Below are 15,322 nucleotides of genomic sequence, written 5' to 3'. Positions count from 1 at the left end.
ATTAACTGCTTATCAAATTTATTTCAGGCTATATCTGAGGCCTGAGACAACAATTTTGAGTATTAAATACAGAAACTAACACTCTTCACATTATTTGGGGTGGCCTTAAATAGATTCCCATGAACAGATAATACATCCCTAAAGGAATTAGAAGGATGGTGCCTTAAAGACTGGCACAGTGCCTGCAGACCACTCTGTGCTTTCCAACACATAACATATTTATGCATGGACACACCACCATCCCATCCACCACTGAATCTGCAGTGTAGGAAATACATAACACACCCACCCACACAGATTCCACCCTGATGGATCCCCCAGCTGTCTGTCAGAGAGGTCCCCAAGGAGTGCTTGTCCTTAGTTATGTTCCACCCCCCACTTTCTTTTGTCTCTCCCTCTTTAACGTTTATTACCCACTGCCCCACTCTTCCTTAGTGTTGCTCTCCTGTAGGGCTGCCACTAATGATTATTACTCTAAGGCCCAATCCCATTTCTTATTTTTACCCCTACCCCTTGTTTTCGAGTGTCACCTTGCCCCTTGGAACTGAGTTACAAGGGGTAGTGGTTGAAATCTTCCTCTACAAAATGGGACCCTCAAATAAAAAAGAACATGACTTACAGGCTACTAGCGCTGCTCTGTAGGCGACCCTGCCAGTCTGCAGTGACAGCAGAGGAGGGTAAAGTTCAGCTCCTCACTGCTGGGCTTTAGTTACATTTAGGGCATCATACGCCTTCAAAGAACGGGAGAACTAGCTTCTTGTTTGAATTTTCCTGTTCCACCTTAAATGGTGCGTTTGTTTAGCTAATTAAGCTAGCTAGCTATTGAGACTTCAGCATACTACTGGCAATTTTTTATGCTTGTTATAAAGAAAAGGATCATAATACATTGAAACGACATTAAACTAAGATAATACAAGGCAAAAAGTATTCTAATATCTCGGTAGCTAGTTAGCTAACTTTCCCGTTCCACCTTAAATAGTCCAGCAGTTCTGACGCCTGAAGCGCTCCAATGTAACTGCTGCTCCATTTAAGGTGGAACGGGAAAATTCGAAAGAGACGCTGAAGCTGAAGAATTAGTGGTGGGCGATAATAAATAATTGCCCCCTCTTTGAAGGCACATGATTCCCTAAATGTAACTAAAGCCCGGCAGTGAGGAGCTGAACTTTACCCTCCTCTGCTGTCACTGCAGACCGGCAGGGTCGCCTACAGAGCAGCGCTGGTAGCTGTTAATGAAGTAATGCTCTTTATTTGAGGGGCCCATTTCATAGGGAAGATTTCAACCACTAACCCTTGTAACTCAGTTCCAAGGGGCAAAGTGACACACAAAAACAAGGGATAGGGGTAAAAATAAGAAATGGGATTGAGGCCAAATTGACTAACCTATCAATTGTTGTTTGATTAAACGACTAGTCATGTTTCGTTCAGGTCCTCGTCCCCTTTACCATCGCCATCTTTCAAAGTTCTGTTTGTGCGAAAAGCGGTTTCTTCTTTTACGGTGCAGTAACGCTTCCTACTCTTCCTGCAGAGAACTGCCATCTGTCAGAATGACTGCATGTATCAAATCACTGCTGCTTTCTTAAACAGTCTCTGAAACAAACAAACAATCTCCGAAACGCTAACTTTAATCATTCTGTTTTTCGGATCATGACCATTTTTACCAGTTTCCGCCCCCAGTTCCCATCACAAAATACAATGAAGCTGGGAGGGTGATCGCAGCACATGCTTCAGCCGAGACACACAAAACACCATCGATCAAACTGCCATTAACACAACATTACTGAACAGCTTAACACACTCGTAGGGGAACGCTAACTGCAATCCTGTTATGAGAGCTAACAGATGCCTGCGTTGTTGGCTATGCTCCTAGTCACAGAAGAAACAGCAGTCTTAATTTAATAATTGAGAAAAAAATTATATATATACTATAAAAATATATACTATAAAAAATAGTATACTATATATACACTATAAAAAACGCTTAAAAAACGATTATGTAAAAGGATGGATGGTGTTTCCAAATGGTGTGAACACACACATAAATAAATAAACTGAGCTATGAGGTTCTATATCTATCCTGAAAGAACATTATAGAGAGTTTTTAATTAAATTAACGGACGATACCAACGGAAATCCATATCTCTCAGAATTGGGCCATGAGTTCTGTCAGCAGTGTGTGCAGCTTCTGTTCGAAACAAAACTGAACTGGAGGCAAGTGTTGGTGTGCGTGTGTGTGTGTGTGCGCGTGTTCAAGCACATATGTTTACATGCGTGTGTAACAGGAGGGGTGGTGTCCTGCACTGCGTCAAAATATTGCAGCAGATGGAACGAGACCTCTCGAAGCTGCAGGTGTGTGTGTGTGTGTGTGTGTGTGTGTGTGTGTGTGTACATGCATTTGCAAGATGACTGTCCTCTTGTGGAAGGCAAGAATAGCAAGGCTACAGTTCTACCCTATTGGGTGTGTGTGTGTGTGTGTGTGTGTGTGTGTGTGTGTGTGTGTGTTTTGAGTGAACAGTGATTGAGTGTCCTAAAGGAAAGGGGTTAGGCGGCGCCAGTGGAACAAGAGCCAAACACTAGTGTTCCCCTGAGGCGCGCACACACACACACACACACACACACACACACACACACACACACATCAATCCCTCTGCACATACACACACACATGGTATCACAGTTCAAAAGTTTTTAATTAGCATGAAATGGCAAGAGCCACGTCCACACACACACACACACACACACACAGTCTCCTTTAAGAGGACAGAAGCAGTGTCCCCTGCTAATAGTTGGCTATAGCCATACTCCCATACTGACCCTGCTGACTGAAAGCTTCATTAAGTCACTACCTTTAGAGATGTGTGTGTATTCCTACATATGCATATAAACACACACACACACACACACACACACACACACACACACACACACACACCGATGAGCCAAAACATTATGACCCCTCAGGTGAAGCGAATACCACTGAGCCTGCATCCTGGATGTAGGAGAAATGGACAGATGTGTAAACATGATTGACTTTGATGAGGGCCAAATTGGGCCACTGTTCACTCAAAACACACACACACATACACACACACTCACTCAATAGGGTGGAAATGACGGCATATGCGCAGTGTGTGTGTGTATGTGTGTGTGTTTGACATGAATTCAGATCTGAGCGTTCTCATTAAGGTCGCATGGCCATGAAGCGGATACGTATCCAATCTAGGACCACATAGGAAAGTGGCTCAGATATGATTTGAAAAGATCAGACTTGCGTGTCCACACACTGAAAATATCAGGCAAAATATTACAGAAAAACACAGATTTGTGGCATTTCAGCCTGGTCATGTGAACGTAGTCATGTAGAACCCTGAATGAAGCGCACACACACACACACACACACACACACACACACACACACACTGTTTTTACCTTGGTATCCAGAGATGATTTGAATGTCGTTGTCATACACCATCAGAGTAGCAGCTCTCTCGGGAAGCAGATCCAGGCTGAGAGACGAGAAGACTAGAGTATGTACACACACACACACACACACACACACACACACGCACGCACACACACACACACACACACACGAACATTTAGAACATGGTAAGTTGTGACACTTTACACAAACAAACATGTAGAGATCCAGCTTCCTCTCTCTCTCACGCAAACCAAACTACACACAAACAATTCCTGTCACATCTTTTCCTTAAGTGGCCCCCATCAAGGAAAACCCAATTTTCCTCCTTCCTTTTTTTGTGCAGTATGTAAACGTTCAAGTTTCAAAGCATATCGTTCACTCCCCAGTCCTTACTGTCTGTATACGGAAATTAAAAAACCCGTTTTAAGTTCACTGCTTTTTTGATGTCACAAAAACGAATGAATTACACAGGCTTTGCTCACACAGCAGGTAAAAGTGTCCCAAATCCGAACTTCTTCTCCTTAATTGACACAGATGTTTATCTGTGTCTCAGTGTAAACAGCAAAAAACTCACTGAATCAGAAATTTTCTATTCCAATATGAGACGCTTTCATCTGTGGTACTGAAATCCGATACGTATCCGATATGAGGCAATGTGACTCAGTCTGAACAGCGAGATCAGAATTCATGTGACTTTTACGTCAATCCAACTCAGCATGTCATAATTTCGCTCTGCTGAGACTCAAACATTTGGGCTGATGTTTCTGTATTCAAGACTTGTCTAAAACCCTCTGTGTTCAAAGAGATTCTGAATGAAATGGCCGAACGCAGCCGTAGGAGAACGAGGCAGCAGCGTCAAAGAACAGTTCAAAGTCTGAAAGCAAAGTTTAAAGAATCCGAGGACACGAACCAAAAAATGTGACCGTGGCCAAATAATGTGCCTTTTTTACTGCAAACTTGAACACGTTCTGGGTGATGAGCCCAGCTGTCAGTCAGTGAAGCTTCATGATGGCTCCTGTGATGCTGGCGAAGGTGAAGCTGAACCTCCGGGAGCGACTGGCGTTCGTTGGCAGTCGTGACAGTTTACCTCTGGATGAGCCGCGTGAGGCAACGTGAAGCACTGTTCTTTTGTGCATTCAGGTCAGTTTAGGAGCTGATCTGTTCAGACTGATGTTGCATACAGATCACATTTAAAAAGATATGGTTAGTAGCCAAACAAAAAAAATCGGATTTAGTGAGAAAATCTGATTTGGGCCACTTTTACCTGCTGTGTGAACGTAGCCACAGAGCCCCATGTTCAGTCCACAGATGTTTAGCCTCACCTATTCATGGTTAAGTTATAAAGAGTGTTTTGGCCTTGACTGCTTTTAGAATGCCTTTAGAATTAGAAGAGCGCAACATGATAATACTTCACTGAGCGTATCGTGGATATAATCAACAGTTAAACACTGGCTGACTGAACGATTAATTTCAAAGGCAGATTCATTACAAATAATTAGTCATGTTTAATTGGATTTAGTGCAGTGCAGGATATGAAACCCTAAATAAAAACCACTGTACACTGTAGCTCTGAGGGCAGTTTTCTAATTTTAAGTTTCTTTCTATATGATAAACGTATGTGATACGTATCGTAAAACTGTCTAAATATTCTGATACGATATTTTTGCCATGTCGACCATCCCTAACCACAACACAGGGCAGCCAATCAGAACAGAGATCAGTCTGTAAGGCACAGTAATAAAAACAGCCTGTTTAATTCTAAATTAAACAAAATGCCATGCTATGGAAAAGCTACCACGGTGGGCAGTAAGACATTATACTGTTGTTGTGATAAAGTTTCTTATCATGATAAACAATGTTTTTCTGAGCATATTGTGGATGTTGGTCAGAACACTGACCAACTGCATGTTTCATTAGAAAGAAAACACAATAAGTCGTGTTTAACTGGATTTAATGCAGCATACAGAATACTGACTAAAAATCACTGTATTCAGTGTTTTTATTGCCCTTTGCATCTGTGTGTCAAAATATTGAGATTGTATCACATACCATAAAAATGCCTGAGTATTGTGATATGATAGTTTTGCCACATTGCCCACCCTTAGTGGGAATGTCTGGAATTCAACAATGAGAAGTCCACATCCAATAGACATCCAATTTATGTAACAGCTGCAGCCGACGGCAAAAGCTGGAAATATTGAATACTGACAGAACATTCCCCTAACCGCTGTGGTGCTTTTGCTGCTGGTGGTGGCAGAATTTTTCCGCCACTGCTCCACTGAAATACATGGACCATCCAATCTGCCATCAACCGTCTACCATCATAATGTAAACACAGCATAATGGCGATGTAAACACTGTTGATGTTTTTGATACTTAAACCCATAGATATACATACCTAGATGCTGCGTTGGGTCCAGCCAGGCACGTCAACGGCACCACCATTTTGGGGCAGTCAACATCACTGCTGGACTGCATTCAGTACCATTACAGAGCGGCAGTTTAAGAAAGATACTGACGAAAATTAGACTATTTCAAGAATATTGTACTCAGACAGTGGGACAGGATTATATAATCCAGGGAATGCAGGGATCCACACTCATGTCTGTGTGATGTTTATGTAGATATGGCCGTGTGGCTGGTGAAGCACAGAGAACCTGTTGATGTGATTGTTTTTCCTCTGGTTTTATATTAAGCTTATTTAATTTAATAGTCTATTCAGAGCATCTTAACTTTATGTAGTAGTTATTTACTTACAGTGATGGTTAAAGCTTTGTACTAGATTAGTGTTTGCACCTTCTTACACAAACCTGAAGTTAGAGTTAGATTCTTATTTGGCAGCTTCTTGTTCGAATATTTCTGTTCCACCTTAAACGGTGCAGCTTCAGGCACCACAAAGTGAACGGGAAAACTCAAACAAGAAGCTGGAGGATTGGAGGCCAACTTCAGCTTCGTTCTTCTTACTGTGTTTTGGGGGGTTATTTTATTTTTATGTGTATTAAGATTAGAAGTGATTCACACATTGAGGGATTTGCTGATGTGTCTGACTGAACTCTTTTTTTAACGTCAGGTGCAGACTGAATACTTTCCTGCTGGTCCAGATGGCTGAATAGCTCCATCAGTTATTAAAGAAATAAAAGCTACCGAGAGCAGTCTGTGCAGACTAGGTTAATCTGTGTCTGAGGATTATAACTAAACAAATTTGGTGAAAATCGGTTGAGTAATAAGGAAGTTGTGGCTGATTTAATCCTGGGACTCATCATTTCTCAATACAAGTGAATTTGTTCGCAAGCGGATCTTGACCTCTCCAACATGGCGGACACGCAGACATATTGCCTCAGACAGAGAACAACAGACAATGCGGCATCTGGGTATGTATATCTAAAACATTGTAATACACTTCAGGAAGTGCAGGGGGGCAATATAGCTTCTATCATTTAGCAGCAGCATAAAACGACAAGTGCTTGCTGCACCAATAAAACACTGAATGATGCTGGTGGCAAGAATAGCACGGTACAATGCTGCATAAGTAAAGCAGTGATGGCATTTCACAGCAGCTCTTTAACCTCTTCTCCTCAACGAGAACAGAATAGTTGGATTACGTGATTCATCTAAAGAAAATTGGCGACAGGTTAAACTACTACAGAAACAGTTGCAGCCCTACTGTACAGTCTCCCACAGCAGAAGCTCTCCAGGGCAGCCAGCAGACCAAGATCTCATTATGCCCCCTGCAGCGAATTACTAAACAAGCCTGGCATCATGCTGAGTGACTGCTGTATTTACGTTCGCATGCACTCGTGTTTTACTCTTGCTGGCCCTGTTTAGAAGGCTAATCCCTTTAGCTACAGCAGAGCATTTTATTCTCTAACAGCCCTCTGCCTCCCCTCCTCCACAGCCCCCGTTTCCTCTTCCTGACTCTCTCCAGGGACAATCCGGGAGGAGGCAGCAGGTGGTCTGTTAGCCTTTATATTTGTAACAGTAAAGAAGGGCTTATCCTGCTAATGATATCTTAAAGGGAAACTCCATCAATTTTAACAAAGTAAGTAATCACTCAATGGTTTAGCTGTAAAAAAATCATTCAGAGTGGTTTGGTGTGAAATGCGCCTTTCTAGAGAAATTTACTGAGTCAGAATTGTTCACCATTGTAGCACTAGGAACCAGACGTCGTTATGTCTGCACCACATATATCACCATTTTATCTGCCATCCAAAATGACCAGTGAACTTACATGTGTCTTGTACGCTTTAATGACACACTGATAATGGTAAAATAGTGCTAAGTTAAAAAAATACGTTATCTTAGGGTACTATTTTTCCTTACAACGTCCTGAATGTACCTCACTGCGCGTGTTGAAGAACGGTCTGATGCAGAGCTGCAGATTTACACACCTGCAGTTTCACTCCAGCAGAAACTGGAATCAAAGTAAGAAATGTTCTTAAGTGAAATAACTCAACTTAGTCGTCGTAAGCCACCGTGCATATATCACTGTTAGCTGTTGGCTTAGAAGAGACTGTTTAAAGTGGGCCAAAAGACCAATAAAAAAGCCAAAACAAAACGAAAGCTATCTACCTCGATATCCTATCTCATGGCTTTGGGTTTGTTCAGTCTCAGTCTCTCTCTCTCTCTCTCTCTCTCTCTCTCTCTCTCTCTCTCTCTCTCTCTCATTTAAACCACTGCAACTCCTTTGTGTTTTCTGGTTCAAATTGATACGGATGTACGACACTTTGGAAACAGACCCCCTAGAAGTCCTCCACACACTCTACATCTTCCAAAAATAGGTAAGAAAACCATAAAAATAAACTGTAATCAGAGGCTTTAGAGCCATTGAAAGTGTCAGACATCTGGTTCCTAGTACTACAATAGTATATTAATATATAGAATAATATAACAGCAATTTTGACTGTAAATTTCTCTGAAAGGTGCATTTCACACCAAACCACTCTGAACGATTTTGTTTACATCCAAACCATTCAACGATTAAGTAATTTTGCAAAATCGGTGGAGTTCCCCTTTAAAGAACAACGAAGAAAAGAAAAATCAAAGTCAATGAGACAAGACGTTACCAGGCAGCTTGGTCTGTTGCCATGGGGCGGAGTTTGGAACGTAGCCACGCCTAGTCGCCGTGATTACGAGCAGGTCGCCCAGGCGGTAGTGGAACCTGACGAACGCGTTGCCGTCGACGCCGGAGATCTCCCTAGTGATGGGGGTGTGGTTGGCGAAGATCTCCACGGTGACAGCGGAGAGGGGCTGGTGAGTGCTGGCGTCACTCAGGTGAACCTTCAATGCCACTTCTGCAAAAAACAGCACAGAATCAAACAGTCAAAAATCACGACAGGTCCAGCTTATTTTCACAGACAAATCAACTGAGCTACAAGCAAACAACAAAAACTAAAACACACCTTCTGCATCAAAGAGTTTAGCCAAAGCTCCATAATCAGCAAAATGCCAAGGCCAGTCTCAACTGATCAAGCTGCTGTTGAGCTTGTTTATATTTAATCCTGCTGCAAAACCTGGACGAACCCAGAATCAGCAACTAAGTTCAGGAGTTTCTTCAACATCGTCATTTTTTTCCCCCACCACAGAGCTTTTCCTCAACATAAGTCCTTAAAAATCTTTTTTTCTAGAGAAAGAAAACAGCCCACAAATGTCTCCACGCAAATACAAACTCAAACAACATCATTTTCGAAAAGACAGAAGACACAGCTAAGTCATTTTCACACATCACTCACACACAGCATAATTAGTCAGTTTCCAGTCTCTTACAATTATAATGAAGTCCCTTTTTATGAGAGACAAAAGCCTCACTCTCCCATGGCAGCAATTACTGCAGCGCAGCGGAGCTGAATTTTCCATCCATTACAAAAATTCATTAAAGATGATTAATCACACATAAACGTGCTTCTCTCTTCAAAATGTTGGGGAATGAAAAGAGCACGCTGAGGTTTTCAGGATCTCTTGACCATTCCGTGAGAACTCCCAAGAGAGCACATACGGAACCACCAATCACCATAGAGATAACCCCGACCGCTTCCAGCTTATTAGCCAATAGCGACAAGCTGTGAAAACAATGGATGGTGTTTCCTTCCTCTAGCAACTTCTGGCACGTTTGGGAAGAAACTGCAAAAGCGCCCTTCCTGTGGAAAACTCCTAATGCAGCTCTAGAGCCCACAGAGCTACATCTCATAAAAAAAACTGCTACATAAATATTAAAGTGCTACATAAAAAATTGCTACATAAACATTAAAGTGGAAACGGTTTCTAAACCATGGCGTGGAAAAAGATGACACAGTTGCCCATGGTTTAGAAAAGGTTCCTGGGAGCTTATTCGAGACTAGGTAGCCTGAATGGAGCGGAATTTAAACTAACGAAGGAAACGACTGGCAAACGTCAACAACATTTCTTTTATTTGTTTAAAATAAAACACTTTTTTCCGTCTTGATCGTGAGGTTACTTAATTCTCACTGATATTCAGCATAAACAGACCAGGATGATAGTGATACGAGATTATATGCTCCAGGTACGCTGGTCTGGAAAAGCTTTTATGTCTGTTACCGATCAGCATAAACTGATACAAAAGACATCACGCAAAGAACAAAGGGTTTCGGAGGCCAGACAGACGTCCACTATTAGTTACCAGGCCTGCAGGAGCTTCAGTGTGTATGTAGGCCTGTATGTGGAACAGTGGATTAAAAAACCAAAACAGCTATCCTCCTCTTCTCCATGACTGTGGCTGGATACCATAATGTGATAAATCTGATCTAATAAAACCGATATCTTTCTTATTAATACAGGGAAATGATGAGAGCCCAAGACCTCAGGGATGATTCCCCTTATATATAAAGCTATAACAGTATATCTTTGAGAGTTTCATCAATTTTTGTTTATTAGTAAAGTTTTGTACATGTGAAGCAAAACAAATGGGGGTAAACAAATGAAAAAAACAAACAAACAGGATGTCCTAAATCTAAAGAGTAGAAAACAAGTTATTTACTTTAGAGAAAACTGCATTTTACTACAGAGATATAATATTTTAAAACAGTCCTTGACTTCATCTTTATTAAGCGTGTACATTAGCAGAAACGTTGTTTTAAGTTTTAAGAGGGGAAATTGACCCTAATAAGAGTTTGTGAACTGCCTGTAGGTGAGTTAGACCAATCAGAGGCCACCAAACCTCCATGCGTTGTGACATCACAACCACAACTTACTGGCAGTTTAACACACTACATTCAGGGGTCGAGCCTCAAGCCAAAAAAGGTGGATGTTCTGGTTTTCTTGGCCAAAAAAAAAAAAAAGTCGGGCCTGAATCTCGATTTAAAAGAAAATTGCAATTTAACCTTTTTAACTCTGGTGGTTCCAAAACGCACTTCGTCATATTCATTACTTCATAACTTTCATATTTCATAAACTACATTCAGAAGGTGGGGGTCGTATGAGAGCTGTAACTGTCTTCTTTCCAGTCAAATAGATGGGTGATGTAATTTTAAAACTTTATAATAAAAGAAGCTGAACTCAGAATTGTTTTTTCTACTGAAAGTCGACCCATTTTTCCACAAATCTGAGCTACAAACTGGATCTCAGATGGCGTCTCTTCAGTGATCTGCTCTGTAAAAAAAAATATTTTATAAAAAAATACAAAGAGCGTCTAAGACCTTTTGGCTTTCAGCAGTAAATTGTAAGCGTATGTCATTATGTTCATGATCATAAAACACATTTTCTGTTAATTTGAACGGGAGCTTTTACAAAAAAATAAAGACCAACACTACATTTATTTCATGCAGCTACTGAATAATTTGCCTTAGGATTTGGCCGTGTAAATTCAGATGGAAAAAACGAAATATACCCTGGAGAATAAGAGGTTAAATAGCAGCCGGAAAAATCGCAATTAGATACTTTCCACAAATCGTTCCACCCTATTAAGCATCAGTGCTCAAACCAAGCTATTGTTATAGAAAAACTGAACACGACTTAAGCTCTATCCATGACCGCAACTTTGGTGGTCTTTCACACGGTCCTGTAGACAAGGACCCTAAATGACTAGATTACGTCTATTGTGTGCCTCTCAACCACTGTTACGTCACAATGGTTTATGACATCACAACGGTTTATGACAACACAGACACATTTTGATACAGAACAAAAGTGAGTTGAAAGCTCTTAGGCAAATGAAAAAGGTGAGACTGTCAGCTTGACCCGCCTTTCACGTCAGCAAAAACAGTACAAATTTGATCAGGGATCTTCTAATATCCACAAACCACAACAAAAGAATCTCCTTCTAATGTTTCACAAGCTGGTTTTGTCTAGACATTTACATAACATGGGTAATACAAAACACCAATTTATACTGCTTTCTGAGGTGGAAAAAGGGATTTGGCTGGCCTGGTTAATAAGTTACAGTACTCAGTGAGCTTAATGAAGCAAGTAAAGTCTGCGGACTCGCTTTGAAGTTGCCGTTAAGACTTAGCAGTAATAACACGCACGACACAAGACGCCATGTTTAAACTGCCTCTGTGTTTTCTCGCTGCTTTAACAGGATGATGTTACACAGTATTAACAGATCACATTCATACCTTAAGGGGGAAAAAGCTAAATGCCAGTCACTGCACTGGATCCTGTGTGCATTTCAGTCAGTACTCAGTGTTCATACATGGCCTTGTGCTGCTGGTGGACCTCAAAATAACTGTGTACAAACATCACCACATCTACATTAACCAAAAACAGACTTTGCCTTATGTTATCAGCACAGCAGGATATCTATCCTCAGGATCAAGTATGCACAAGAGAGGAGACTCATTCATACATCATTGCATCACCTCCTGCACACTCTCCTGAGATTCCTAACACACATGGTGTACACACCCACACTGAACACACACGCTGGATACAGGCAGGTCGGCTTCATGCTGAAAGACAAACACTTTTGTTAAGAATACTTGTTAATAATACAAAGTTCAGTGCCTGAAGAAAACACATGAGCTTAAACCCATCATGGTGCAATATATTAAAATGCACTAACGAGAGGATGTGCCAGGTGCTGATGCCAAACCAGCATCAGCTGGCTCTTGTTAAGGGTGACATGTTGCTTGACCCCTGTTGTCTCAGCCTTCAGGTCCTATGGCAACGCCACGGGGCAAATGTAAAGCATGGTGCGGCAGCCATGCTGCTACGCGTGAAGCAAAGCCCGAGAGGTCGCACCAAGGAGGTGCTGGAAGACTCGTGCTGGCTCTCATTTGCTGTTTCACCACAGCAAACGTTCATTCCAGCTCACTGAATCCTCACTGATGCAAGTTTTGAGCGTAAAGATTTAAATCTGAGTGAGTAAATCTGTATATTTGTGGAGTTGTTAGTTGTTTGATCCACATCTGACAGCATCTGCTATAAGCTAGCGCTAGATAAGCAAGAAGGCCTTAGCTTACACACAACCACGCAGATTCATTTTGGCTCACTGAAGTTTATAGAATAAAGACTCCAATCCAAGTGGGTAAATCTGTTTTTGTGTGGAGCTGTTAGCTTAAGCTATCTTTAATTTATACTTACACCGGTCAGGCATAACATTATGACCACCTCCTTGTTTCTACGCTCATTGTCCATTTTATCAGCTCCACTTACTAAATAGGTGCACTTTGTAGTTCTACAGTTACAGACTGTAGTCCATCTGTTTCTCTGCATACTTTGTTAGCCCCCTTTTACCCTGTTCTTCAGTGGTCAGGACCCCCATGGACCCTCACAGAGCAGGTACTATTTGGGTGGTGGATCATTCTCAGCACTGCAGTAACACTGACGTGGTGGTGGTGTGTTAGTGTGTGTTGCGCTGGTATGAGTGGATCAGACACAGCAGTGCTGCTGGAGCTTTTAAACACCTCAGTGTCGCTGCTGGACTGAGAATCGTCCACCACCCAAAAATATCCAGCCAACAGCGTCCTGTGGGCAGCGTCCTGTGACCACTGATGAAGGACTAGAGGATGACCAACACAAACTGTGCAGCAGCAGATGAGCTATCGTCTCTGACTTTACATCTACAAGGTGGACTGACAAGGTAGGAGTGTCTAATAGAGTGGACAGTGAGTGGACACAGTGTTTAGGCACTTCTTTGTCTTAATAATAGATGTTCGACAGTCAGTAAAAATGCTTGAGAAGAAAAGGGTCATTTTCCATTTTATTTTATCAGCCACTTGACTCTGTTCATTTGTTGCTTGGGTATCGATACCAAGCTACCAAAGCTGGTATTGGCACTGTAGTCCATATACTGGTATTGATCAACACCTTTTATATTTTGGTATTGATCGTGCTGAACGGTAAGTGCACATATCGGAATAGCATAAAGCAGTGTGTGTGCATATGCAAATGTAGGCATCACAGTGCACCCCACTGCACTTTCAGCCCAATTAGATATCGGCAAGGTCCTGCCCTCCTACTGCTGAGACAACAGGGGCCAGGGTGTGTGTGTGTGTGTGTGTGTGTAGGGCTTATTGATCCAATCCACTGACAGGGGGAAAGGGGTGTGTGGTGAGGAGGTTACAGTATCATCAGGGTTGACAGATTTGGAAGGACATTTTATTAATGACCCAGCCTTGGGCTAGTCATACTGGCACTGTCTCTGAACAGACTTCATTTGAAAACAACATTTCTCAGCCTCTCTCTGAACAGACGAAGTCCAATCCGACAAGTTTAGTTTCAGCTGAAATTGCTAACAGAGTTAATTGGGACCAGGTAGCAGAGTAAAACAGCATCAGGCTCCTTTTAATTCTCTCTTACCATCATTTGAGTTAAACCATGGTTAAAACAAAACAAGTGAGGTTACTAAAATTAGACTCTAGTCCCATTCAGGATGCCCTAAAGTGCTTATTCATAGATCTCTTCATTCTTAATAAGTGTAGGGACGCTCCTGTGAAATTGTTATCAGTTTCCTGAGCATAACAATAATAGATGATATTCGACTGTCAGTTAAAACGCTTGGGGGGAAAAGGGTCATTTTCCATTTTATTTTATCAGCCACTTGACTCTATTCATTTGTTGCCTAGGGTATCGATACCAAGCTACCAAAGCTGGTACTGGCACTGTAATATACACCAATCAGGCATAACATTATGACCACCTCCTTGTTTCTATGCTCATTGTCCATTTTATCAGCTCCACTTACTGTATAGGTGCTCTTTGTAGTTCTACAGTTACAGACTGTAGTCCATCTGTTTCTCTGATACTTTGTTAGCCCCCTTTCACCCTGTTCTTCAGTGGCCAGGACCCCCATGGACCCTCACAGAGCAGGTTCTATTTGGGTGGTGGATCATTCTCAGCACTGCAGTAACACTGATGTGGTGGTGGTGTGTAAGTGTGTGTTGTGCTGGTCTGAGTGGATCAGAGACGTGTCACCCTAACCCCTTGGAACAGAGTTATAAGGGGTAGTGGTTGAAATCTTCAAATTAAAAAATAAAAAAAATAACAGAAAAACACTGCTTCTTTAACAGACTACTACTGGTGCTCTGTAGGCGACCCGGCCCGTCTTCAGTGATAGCAGAGGAGGGAAAAGTTCAGCTCCTCACTGCTGGGCTTTAGTTACATTTAGGGCATCATACGCCTTCAAAGAGGGTATAAGACAATTATTTACTATCGCCTACCGCTAATTCTTTGGTGATATGAAGCTGAAGTCAGCTGTTGACCAGCTTCCTGTTTGAATTTTCCCGTTCCACCTTAAATGGACTAGCAGTTACATTCTGGCGCTACAGGCATCAGAACTGCTGGACTATTTAAGGTGGAATGGGAAAGTGAGCTAGCTAGCTACCGAGATATTAGCAGGCCATTAGCGATTTTTTATGCTTGTTATGAAGAAAAGGACCATAATACACTGAAACGACATTAAACTAAGATAATACAGTGGTTACTGTAATTTTTAATGGAGAAGATTCT

At 41.8% G+C, this 15,322-nt stretch overlaps 1 protein-coding gene across 1 annotated transcript in view; it reads right to left on the bottom strand.

The window, feature by feature from the left end:
* Nucleotides 1–15,322, bottom strand: part of fam171a1 (family with sequence similarity 171 member A1) — a 77,896-nt gene that overhangs the window by 32,557 nt on the left and 30,017 nt on the right. The window contains exons 2-3 of the mRNA XM_036558541.1: nucleotides 8,485–8,712; nucleotides 3,427–3,519 (exon numbers count right to left, since the gene is read on the bottom strand). Of these exons, the coding sequence (XP_036414434.1) occupies nucleotides 3,427–3,519; nucleotides 8,485–8,712 (321 nt within the window). The remainder of the gene's footprint in view (nucleotides 1–3,426; nucleotides 3,520–8,484; nucleotides 8,713–15,322) is intronic.

This window comes from Colossoma macropomum, unplaced genomic scaffold, assembly GCF_904425465.1.
Source record: "Colossoma macropomum unplaced genomic scaffold, Colossoma_macropomum, whole genome shotgun sequence".
Taxonomy (NCBI): domain Eukaryota; kingdom Metazoa; phylum Chordata; class Actinopteri; order Characiformes; family Serrasalmidae; genus Colossoma; species Colossoma macropomum.
The sequence above is the reverse complement of the archived record's forward strand: the minus strand, read 5'-3'. Positions and strand labels throughout refer to the sequence as shown.